General features: G+C 43.0%; 1 protein-coding gene across 3 annotated transcripts in view; it reads right to left on the bottom strand.

The window, feature by feature from the left end:
• Positions 1-511: 511 nt before the first annotated feature.
• The window catches only part of LOC138246670 (carcinoembryonic antigen-related cell adhesion molecule 21-like), a 253,270-nt gene continuing 241,600 nt past the window's right edge, over positions 512-12,181 (bottom strand). For all 3 annotated transcript variants that reach the window (XM_069201422.1, XM_069201423.1, XM_069201424.1), the window contains one exon: positions 512-5,925. In XM_069201422.1, coding sequence (XP_069057523.1) covers positions 5,919-5,925 — 7 coding nt within the window. In that variant the 3' untranslated portion in view covers positions 512-5,918. The remainder of the gene's footprint in view (positions 5,926-12,181) is intronic.

Raw genomic sequence — 12,181 nt, 5'->3', positions numbered from 1 at the left:
CGCCTACCCTGCATGTCATTAACGCAGAGCGGGGTGCCGCTTCCAAAAACTGGCGCACATAGCGCCATTTTCCTTTGTGTGCCGGCTCGGGCGTCAGGGTTTAAATATGGGGCAACGTTTGCGCTGAAAGTGCGTCAAAATTTTTGACGCACATTCGGCGCAAAAGGAGTATAAATATGCCCCTAAGCATGTCCAAGTAAAATGCCAAAATTGTGTTGAAAAATGTGTTTTTCTGATTTAGAATCACTAATATGTTGGAAAAAAAGAACGCACATTTGGCATGGATAGCTTATGTTGACAAAAAGTTATGAAGACCTAAGCGTGAACTACCCCAAATAGCCAAAAAAGGGCTCAGCACTGGGGGGTGGGGCGTGGGAGCAGCAGCTAAGAGGTTAATTCAGCATCACATTTTTCTTTATTTTTTAGTTATTTGTTTCATACTAGATCAAATTCAAAAAGGTTTTTTTTCAATCAATAATTTAATCTAAAATCAGGACATAGCAAGCCAACACATTGTTTGTGACTATAACCATAGTTTTGTTGCATCCTCAGGAGTAAACTATGTCATTTATCTAGATACAGAAAAGTTTACATCCCGACACAGTAATATTCAAATATTACATCCAGAGAAGAATCAACAAAATAGTATCATCATACAATCAACAAACATTATAAAAAATTATCTGCAGGGAGAAACAGAATTACAATGACAACAAAAAAGAATAAAGAAGAAAACAGGTCAATATAACTACATATTGACACACAACTCATTAATATAAACCAATAAATTAATTATCTCATGTAAATGCCACCTGTTCAGAACAATATTTTGAAAACACTTTTCAGTACAAATACCTAATTACCAACTTGTCAAAGTACCAATTAAGTGATAAGACTTCAGGTGACATCTGATGAGTAATAATCCCTGTGTGTTCTTATTAACACACACCTCCCAAAATAATACCATGAAATGAGAAAGTAAACTTCAATAAGATTCAAACAATAATTTCACCAGCAGTTTTCTTTCACAAAACTATTCTAACTCAAATAAACTGTGATTCTGCTACATTTATGGTTCTCAGTTGTGGATCAGTTTGATAACTAGTTTACTAGTTTGATCAGTAATAGTACATATTTATATAGATTAGTATCTACATCCACAGTCATGTTTAAAAATACTTTTTATTGCAAAGAAAGAAATTTAAATGTGTGTTATAAACAATGAGAATTTAAAAATGTAACTCAGAACATACCTCTTTGATAATAATACATTTATTTTTAAATAAAGCATACTAAAATGAAATAACTGGAAGGAAAATCTCAAACCGTTGAGAACAAGTTGAAAGGTGTGACTAAGAAAAAAACTTTTTTCATAATACTAAAACATTTGTTTAAAAAAATGAAAATTCAAATAGTATAACTGAATTTGTAGAAGTAGCCCAAAGATACCATCATTGCACTTTAAAACTTCATTGTACTTTGCAGTGCTTAAGGACTATTTTAAATTGTTAAATAAATGCAGTGTGCATACCTTACCAAATAATAAATACAAAACTTTAATATTTAAGTAATAGGTTAAAATCAAACTATTTTAAAGAGGCTCCTGCAATATGTGGAATGAACAGATATGCCTATTTTTACATTCTCTGTAAAGCCCTTTCACATCTCTTGGAATGTAGTCTGTGCAATAGAAAAAATGAATGATTAAAAAAAGAAATGTTGGGTCTGAGGAGATATAGGGCCTGATTACAACTTTGGTGGAGGCTCTTAATCCATCCCAAATGTGACGGATATCTCGCCCGCTGTATTACGAGCTCCAGAGGATATAATGGACTTGTAATACGGCTGGTGGTATATTCGTCACAGTTGGGACGGATTAACACCCTCCGCCAAAGTTGTAATCAGGCCCATAGTGTGCTACTTCCTCCTCAGCTACACCTAGATTTTGTGTGGGCAGGAACAGTGTGGTCACAGTACTTCTGGTGAAGTCTTTGGAGTCATGCAGAGCAGCATCAGTCTTTGTTTCAGCTTTGCTGCTGGTGGTCATGATTGATGACTCAAATAGGATGTCAGTGAAAGGAGGGCATACAGAAGCAAGGTGATTTACACATGGGTTAATTATACCTACAGTATTTGTTGTCCTACCACTACAGGGGTGGGGTAGCCACCTCAATCCATGTTACTTTGAAGACTATGGGGGCATGTATATGGGAATAGTTATGCAGTGCAGCGTATCAAGTGACGTCGCAGATTGGATGAGGCTTAGCCGCCTAAAGCTGAACTCTGAAAAAACGGAAGTCCTCATCCTCGGCAATACCCCGTCCGCCTGGGACGACTCCTGGTGGCCCACGGCCCTCGGCACCGCACCGACCCCCACAGACCACGCCCGCAACCTCGGCTTCATCTTGGACCCTCTTCTCACCATGGCCAAACAAGTCAACGCCGTGTCCTCCGCCTGCTTCCTCACCCTCCGCATGCTTCGCAAGATCTTCCGCTGGATCCCCGCCGACACCAGAAAAACCGTGACCCATGCCCTCGTCACAAGCCGCCTGGACTACGCCAACACCCTCTACGCCGGGACCACAGCCAAACTCCAAAATCGCCTACAACGCATTCAAAACGCCTCGGCCCGCCTCATCCTCGACGTACCCCGCAGCAGCCACATCTCCGCACACCTGAGACACCTGCATTGGCTCCCAGTCAGCAAAAGGATCACCTTCCGACTTCTCACCCACGCACACAAAGCCCTCCACGACAATGGACCGGAATACGTCAACAGACGCCTCAACTTCTACGTCCCCACCCGCCCCCTCCGCTCCTCTGGCCTCGCACTCGCCGCCGTCCCTCGCATCCGACGCTCCACGGCGGGTGGGAGATCTTTCTCCTTCCTGGCGGCCAAGACCTGGAACTCCCTCCCCACCAGCCTCAGGACCACCCAGGACCACTCCGCTTTCCGGAGACTCCTAAAGACCTGGCTGTTCGAGCAGCGATAACCACCCCCTCTGTCCCTAGCGCCTTGAGACCCGCACGGGTGAGTAGCGTACTTTATAAATGCTAATGATTTGATTTGATTTGATTTGATTTGATTTGCTGTGCTGCACTACGTGACAGAAAAAGGGAAGGAATGTTCTGTATTTAAAGGAATATAGCTCATTCCTGCCTTTTCCCCTGTTCTGGCACCCTATTAGCTGCCTAGTGCCAAAGCAGGCACCCATGCACCATGGTGTGACTGTCTGGGAGGAATTCACAAAGTCTAACTGTCAATTACATCCATTCATGTGACCCAAGGCAGACCGCAGGCTCAAAAGGGCTAAGGGTAGAAAACTGCCAACATTCTAAAAGTGGCATTTTCCAAAATTGTAATGAAAAAACACACTTTACGAATAAATAGGACTTTTCATTACAATTCCAAAGACACCAAGCATGAGATAGCTACTTGCTCCCAATTGGAAATTACAATTTATTCACTGTAATAAGAATCTCCAAAGTTATCCTATGGGAGGGGTAGGCCTCACAGAAGTAAAAAAACAAACAGATTTTTCACTACCAGGACATGTAAAACTTAAAAGTACATGTCCAATCTTTTGACTACATAGCATTTTCCCCAATTGGCTATCTAGGGCCTACCTTAGGGTTGACATGCGTAATCAAAGTGGCCTTTAAGGCTAGGCAAGTGAGTTTTAATTATTATGAACAAAAAAGTAGCAACACGGGAAAAAGGAACACTCAAGAATGTCCTTTTCCAACATTATACTTCTCAAGAGGTACCTGGGTGTGTGTCCTATCACTGTTGAAGCCCAGGACAATGTCCTTCTGTGTGTGGTTCATCAAACAAGATACATGAGGGGTCATCCACCCACAACGTCTTGTGGCATGTTTCATCATAGATGGCCCCCCACACTGAAGTAAGACTCAACCAAGAATGGAGTCATTGCAGGGGTCCAAAAATTGTTTTAAAGTATCTAAGCTTACACCCAAATATATCCTTTCATTCACAGGTTGAAATGTGTTGGCAATAGGAATGGTTGGCTGGCTCAATTATGGTAAAAAAAAGTCCCAAAAATGCTGAGAGGATGAACAGGCACTGCATTGATCCGGTAGGTGGTGCAGTGATTTTTCAGCTGCGAGACAGACGCTGCATCGAATTTTGAAGGCATTGCAATAATTTTCCGATGCAGTGGGTTTACTCTCTCTGCTGAAGCCTTTGATGGACCTGAAATTTCTTAACCGGAGGCAAGCTCAGTCCAAGCCCTTGGGGATCAATTGTGGGGGAAGGCAGTCCAGATGAGTCCTTTGTGCAGCACAGCATTCTCACTGACAGAGTACAGTTGACCATTCAGAAGAAGATTTTTGGGGGTCAGAGACCCATTATATATACCCAAATGTGCCTTTGAAGTTGAGGAAACTTCAAAGAGTGATTTTGAGGTACACCAGTTCCCCTTTCAACCCGGTCCTGTCTGTCAGGAGATCTGTTGGGGTTATCAGTTCTTTGTGTGAGGTCAGGCCAGTAGCCTTTGAGGTGTAAGAAAGAGCCCCTCCAGCCTGCCTGTCCAAGAAGACCACAGATGAATGCAGATGCAGCTGAGTGTCCTTTGTTTATGGCTGTCCGGGATTGGAGACAGGCTGTAAAGTACAGAGAGCAGTACGTGCAGATAAATGCCTTTTTTCTAAAAGTGGAATTTCTAAACTAGTAGTGCTAAATCCAACTCCACCAGTAAGCAGGGTTTATTACTACCATTTCAAACATACTAAACATAACAATGCCACTCCTTTCAGATCAGAAATTACAACTTAAAAGTATATAAGGACAATTTCCAATGCTGGCCTATGAGAGGAGCAGGCTTCACAATAGTGAAAAACGACTTTGGGAGTGTTTCACTACTGGGGCATGTAAAACGTATAAGTAAATGCCCTGTCTTTTCCATACATAGCACCCTGCCTTATATGCTACCCACAACCTACCATAGGGGTAACAAAAATGTAATAAAAGGGGAGTTAAAGGCGTGGCAAGTAGTTTTAAATGCAAGTCGAAGTGGCAGTGAAACTGCATATACAGGCCTTGCCAAAGGGGTTACTTATGTCTATAGCACAATCAGTGCTGCAAGCCCACTAGTAGTATTTAATGTACAGGCCCTGGGCACATATGGTGCACTTTACTGGGGACTTACAGGTAAATTAAATATGCCAAATGGGTGTGGAAGCAATGTTACATGTTTAGAGGAGAGAGCACAAGCACTTTAGCACTGGTTAGCAGTGGTAAAGTGCACAGAGTGCTAAAACCAACAAAAACAAGATCAGAAAAATGGGGTGAGGCAGGCAGAAAGTTGCAGGAAAACCACCCTAAGGATGTCAGGTCTAACGGCCGGTAACCAAACTAATCTAGTTTCATGCTGCACAATTACCTGCTTGCATATACTTTTTAAAATACTATTTCTATGTTCTCCCTTATCTTGTAATGTTTAGATTTGTGAATTGTTTCATCTTCTCCTTTGTGCATTATGCTAGTTTCTTTATTGGATAAACCATCATTTGTTGAAATTGTTGCAATTTTAATTTAATATACCAATATTTTTGGTTGTTTACTTCTTTACATAATAGAATAGATTTATTATATGAACTAAGCAGTTGCAGTCTTAATAGTAAAAGATAATCACATTCATATTAAGTGCAAAGCATAATTGTTTCTATAACACAATTCATAATTATCACAAGTCACCGACATTAACTGAAATCAGCGATTAATATAATTGGTCACATTTGCAAAGACCTATAAGGCAGGATCATTTCAAGCTGATAACATTATTATGAACCCATTTTTGATTATTAGCTGTGTCTTTCTGTACACTGATGTAAGACCTTCTGGTTCTCATTAGCATTTAGTTTCTTCTCCAGCACACAGAGACCTTTCAGCCAAAGCATCAGGGCCTAAAACAAAGAAACAATTATAGATTAACTTTTTAGATGGAAATTTGGCATCTTCGATCAAGGCTAAGACTCCTGGTGATGGAAACTCAGGTCTATATTTTCTGTAATTTTTTTTAGATCTGGCATAAAATGCTCCTTTACCGGTCTTATAAGTACTACTAATACTCCAGATACTCATATTCTATCCTGCTTCTTCTACTACTACTGCTAATACTACTGCTATGATTACTTATACTTCTACTTCTACTACTGTTACTGCTACTAATACTTCTACTACTAGTACTACTACTGGTACTACTATTGCTACTACTACTACCACTAGTACTACTACTGCTGCTAATACTTCTACTACTAGTACTACTACTGCTACTACTAGTACTCATGTTACTAATAATAATAAACTCATAACCATAATCATAATCATACTAATCCCTAGAAATGATTGGTTTCCAGAAGTACCATTCACATTCTGAACCAGCTTGCCATTAGCATGAATAGGGTGGTGCGAAGAGTCAATCTCCTTCAGCCGCCAACTTTGTTGACAATGTCGTTCACAATCTGCATCAGTCCATTGGGGTGTCAGGGAGTGTGTTTTAATAAACATGTTCCTTGTTACGGTGGCACAACTCTTGTTCAGTCAGCAATTTAATGAGTTCTCTCAGAGATTCATCCAAAAGATGCCTCATTTGTAACCCAATGGTGCCTCCTTTGTAAACCACTGATGCCTCCTTTGTAAACCATTGATGCCTCCTTAGGAAAGCCTTGATGCCTCCTGTGAAACCAATTAGAATCACTTACATCCTGCCCTGCAGCCTGCACTCTTCAAAACATGAACACACAATCCCACTCCCACATAACACCAGCCAGGCCTCCAGGTATGTGGTGTTGCAGAAGCACATCCACTCTTAGTGTGAAGGAAATAGAAGAAAGCAATATCACAAAATAAAATGATGGACGGAGTGTTGAAACTTTTCAAACACTCACCCCCTGTCACAGATCTGGGTTTAATCCATTGTTACTTTGCTTGCCAGGTCACCCCATTTTAGTCCCAGCTATTTGCAAATCAGTCTTGACCACTCTCCATGGGATCAGTCCAACCAAACCAGGTCCTCCCTGGACAGGATTCAAGCATCCTGGGACCGGTTTCAGGGTATCACTCTTCATCAGTCAGGATAGCTTGAATCCAGTGGCACAGTGAGCAAGGGACCCACGTCTGGGCATGCCCCTTCCACTTAGGGCAACTTTAGCAACACAGAAGGATTATGGATGGAGGGTTGAAACTTTTCAAACACTCACCCCCAGTTACAGATCTAGGTTCAATCCATCGTTCTTTTGCTTACCATGCCACCCCAGTTTTGTCCCAGCCATATGCAAATCAGTCTTGACCCTGTTCCCCATGGGAACAGTCCAGTCCGAATTGCCAGGCCAGGTCCTCTCTGGACCAGAAACAAGCAACAATGGATTAAACCCAGATCTGTGACTGGGGGTGTTTGAAAAGTTTCTGTCCATCATTTTATTTTGTGATATTGCCTTGACCGCCTGATTCGTAATGAGCTCCAAATTCTTTTACGTGCCAAATTATTTTTTGGTTACTTGTATTATCAGACAAATAACTCTAGATGATGTCACTAGCCGGAATTAGTAAAAGAAGGACATCAAAAGTGATAAGGACACTCAACAGGTTACAACAATTTTATTTGTTTCTTTTAAAAAAAAACATATGTTGTAATTTTTAAAAAATGCTTGTGTTTGATTTATCTAAATTGTGTAACATCAATACAAGAAAACAAAAAGTAAAAACTTTTTTTAAATTTCCATTCTTGTGTCCATACGGTCAACGGCCATCAAAAGAAGGACATCTGAAAGGCCAAGGCGAAGAAGGTGCTTAACCTGGGGGTCGACCAGCAGTGCAGCATATACTGCTGAAAGCGATTGGAGAACCTAAGATGCTGGACTAAGAGGTCAGCTGATGTCCAGCTTGGCCAGTTCTCCCAACATGCATACTTACAGTAGCCTAACCCCACCTTGATGGGCAGTTAAAGGCCAGCAGCATGAAGGGGGTACGTTTACAATTTACATTTCATTTCAATTAACTATTTTTTGTTACAGCACAGGTGAGCGCGTGTGTCCGTGCTATTACTGCTATTGTTCAATATTTTCTTTGTTACTCATTTTATTCTTGTTAAACTGTTAAACTGAATCTGTGTTCCTATTCATTTTTAAAGTGTTTAAGGGGCCGGTTTTTAGGCTCTTTAGACAGAAACCTTTTTACTTGCACGTGCACTTGATATTTTAGCCAAAACAACTAATTAGGCATTTTTACCTGGGTGACGCTTTTCTGGGGGCTGTTGGGGAACACATAATCTCGGGCCGGGGGTCCTTTCAGTTTTTCGGACCCGTTTCAGGAAGTCTGGGCCTGTTAGAGCCCACTTCCGATTTTCCCGGCAGGGACCGCGGTTAGCGGTCTAGTTGATCTGGCCTGACTAGATCGAGGGGGGATAAATGCAGGTAGCAACACGGCCGCGCTGACCGAGGTGAGCGCATGTGTCCGTACTATTACTGCTATTGTTCAATATTTGCTTTGTTACTCATTTTATTCTTGTTAAACTGAATCTGTGTTCCTATTCATTTTTAAAGTGTTGAAGGGGCCGGTTTTTAGGCTCTTTAGACAGAAACCTTTTTACTTGCACGTGCACTTGATATTTTAGCCAAAACAACTAATTAGGCATTTTTACCTGGGTGACGCTTTTCTGGGGGCTGTTGGAGAACACATAATCTCGGGCCGGGGGCCCTTTCAGTTTTTCGGACCCGTTTCAGGAAGTCTGGGCCTGTTAAAGCCCACTTCCGGTTTTCCCGGCAGGGACCGCGGTTAGCGGTCTAGTTGATCTAGCCTGACTAGATCCAGGGGGGATAAATGCAGGCAGCAACACGCCGAACGTCCGCGCCAGAAAGGGCTGGAGGGCCAGGGACCTTACAGCTTGCTCTAGAAGGATCAGGTATGCCTTCTCAGAAATTAAGAGTTTCACTGGCCCTCGATGCACGCACACACTAATTCCTGACATTTCCAATGCCTGGAAGTGTGCGCAGTGCAACTGGACAGCGCCTACGCCACTTACGGTGGACGAACAGAGAACCCGGGGAGCCCGGGGAGAAGGAGGGAACAAGCTAGAACATGCTCCTGGTGGAGGTGTAAGGGATTTTAGAGTTGTGGGCTCCTTTGCCCTCATTAATGCCAGATCCCTCCCCAAACACAAATTCGAAATTTGTGAACTCATTTCCACCTTTAATATAGACTGTCTCTTCTTAACAGAAACTTGGGCGAGGCCGGACTGGGATCCCGACTTTATTGAGGCAGCCCCAGCAGGCTTCTCTTTTTACAGGTTAGACAGGACCTCGGGCAGAGGAGGAGGCCTGGCTATTATCTGTAGGTCCGACCCCATCTGCATCTGGAGCAGCACGAGCTGCACGTCAGAGGCCTGTGAAACTATGGCCTTTAAACGTTGTCATAGTAATTCCCTGGTCTCAGAATGCCTGTTAATTTACCGCCCCCCTGGTCCCCTCCCTAAGTTCCTCTCTACATGGACTTTCCTGTTGGAACCCATTATCATGGCCCCTAAAGCAATTATTTTAGGAGACTTTAATATTCACTTTGATGATACGACCGACCCGCTGGTTAATGAATTTCTGAACCTCATGGCGGTTTTGGACTGGGTTTTAAAGGAAGGGTTGGCCACTCACAGAGCAGGCCATACCCTCGATGGGATTTTTACCCGTCCTGAGGAGGAACTTAAATTTTCGACTAGCCCGTTGGAGTGGACTGACCACTCGCTCCTAACTTTTAAATTCTTGGATAGACAGCCTCTTCCGATATACATTCCCCCGAAAAAATTGCTAAGATCTTGGAAAAGTATTAAGACAGAACCTTTGGAAACGACATTAAAACAGAGTTGGAAAGATCCTAAGGTGTCTGCTCTGTCACCACTTGCCAGTTTTAATCAGGGCATCACTCTGGCAATGGACTCATTAGCGGCGATGAGGGCTTATGCACCACGTATTGGAAAAAAAACCAGCCAACCATGGTTCTCTCGGGATCTAAAAATATTACAGAGGAAATACCGACAGAAGGAGCGCTGCTGGAAACTGAATCCTAGGGACAATGAGAGAGACGATTTAAAATCAGCCTTAAATACTTATAAAGAGGCTTGTTTTGTAGCTAAATCGGACTATTTTACACTTAGGATCAGAGAGGCAGCTAACTCCTCCAGAGAGCTATTTAGAACTATTAATGTTCTTACTACTCCCTTAGGCATGCCCAAAGTGGAGAACTCCCAAGATTTTTGTAACAAAATAGCCAAATTCTTTTAAAGTAAAATTCTTAACATCTATTCTAGCTTTCCCCCGGACAAGGCGCAGGTGAATTCTTCCCGCTGGACAGCTATGCCGATGCTCCCTGTGGTGGCTTCCACTGGGGCTCCAGATAAGCCGTGTCTACTCTCTAGGTTTAAAACGCCATCTCAAGAGGTGATTCGCAAGCTGCTCTTTGAATGCAAATCTGTCCCCCGCCATCCTTCAACTGGTCCTGGAGTTGGTGGCATCCACGCTGGTCCCTATTTTTCAGGTGGTCCTTACGACTAGCATATATCCTACGGCATGGAAAGAAACCATCATTATCCCCTTAAAAAAGAAGGAAACTGGTAAACCTGACGATCTGACTAATCTACGCCCAATAGCTCTGCTCCCCTGCCTGGCCAAAATTTCTGGAAAAATACATTAATAAAGAGCTGGTCAACTTCCTGTTAGACTCAGGGGGCTTAGACAGCTCACAACATGGCTTCCGGAAATCCCATAGTACGGAATCAGCTCTCATTGCCTCATCCGATACCATACGCAGACTGGTTGATGAGGGTCAGGGGGTCTTCCTGGTTCTATTGGACCTTTTTCGGCAGCATTTGACACCATTGCCCCACATATCCTACTAGAACGCTTACATCAGGTAGGCATTAGAGACCAAGCGCTTAAGCTTATTGAATCCTTTTTATCTGATAGATGGGCCACAGTCAGCAGTGAGGACTTTAGATCCCCTCCCTATCTCCTGCCATGCGGGGTCCCTCAGGGCTCTTCTCTTAGCCCGACGCTATTTAATGTGTACGTGGCCCCGCTGGCAGAACTAATTCGCTCATTCGGTTTTATCCCAACCTCCTACGCAGATGATACCCAGCTTATCATCCCGATTAACAAAGATATGGAGGAAGTGGCAACCCGCTTTAACAGATGTATAATAGCGGTGAACAGCTGGATGAAGGCCAATTGGCTAAAACTGAATTGCGAAAAAACGGAGATCCTGTGCTTTGGGATCAAGAGGGAACAGTGGTCCTCCATTTGGTGGCCCAAAGAGTGTGGCACTCTCTCTGTGCCAGGGCCAACCTCAAGGAACTTAGGGGTACTGTTCGACGATCAACTGTCCTTTAAACCCCAGGTGAATCATACAATTAAAACTTGTATGTGGACTTTGAAAAAATTTAAGAAAGTCTTTCCCTTCATCCCAAAACTTTGGAGAACTACTGCCACTCTGGCTCTGGTCATTTCCAGATTGGACTACGGGAATGCACTTTTGCTCAACCTGGATAAAGGATCCTTAAATAAGCTGCAGCTGATGCAGAACACGGCTGCTAGGCTAATATTGAAGGTGCCTCGCTCGGCCTCTGCTAAGTGGCTCAAAAACCTGCATTGGCTTCCAGTAATCCAACGGATCTCTTTCAAAGCCCTCTGCATTACCCACATAGCCGTCCATGGGATTGGACCTAAGGCCTTGATTACGAAACTGCAACGGTATAGACCTAAAAGGTTGTTGCGTTCTGCCACCACCTATCAAATTCAAATTCCCCGCACTAAAAAGGCGAAGTGGGGCGTCAGAGCATTTACTATTGCAGCTGCTAAAGCCTGGAACTCACTTCCACTGGAACTGAGGAAAGAACACAATTATCTTACTTTCAGGAGACTGGTTAAGACATGGCACTTCCAGCGATAAGAGCTGGAGTCTCCCCCTTAGCGGATACAGCCTCACCCTAGTTAGCGCTTTGATGCCTTTGGGCCGGAATGCGCTTTATAAATACTTGATACATACATACATACATATATACAGCAACAAAATGTGGCTTTACCATTAAGGGTGACAAATTACCATGAAGTTTTTCAGAAGGTGTACCATGATGTGGCTTTTTGCAATGATTTGTTGAAAAGGAGAACATTATTTATT

The sequence above is a fragment of the Pleurodeles waltl genome, chromosome 7 (genome assembly GCF_031143425.1).
Source record: "Pleurodeles waltl isolate 20211129_DDA chromosome 7, aPleWal1.hap1.20221129, whole genome shotgun sequence".
NCBI classification, from domain to species: domain Eukaryota; kingdom Metazoa; phylum Chordata; class Amphibia; order Caudata; family Salamandridae; genus Pleurodeles; species Pleurodeles waltl.
Note: the sequence above shows the minus strand (reverse complement) of the source record. Positions and strands in the feature narration are given on the sequence as shown.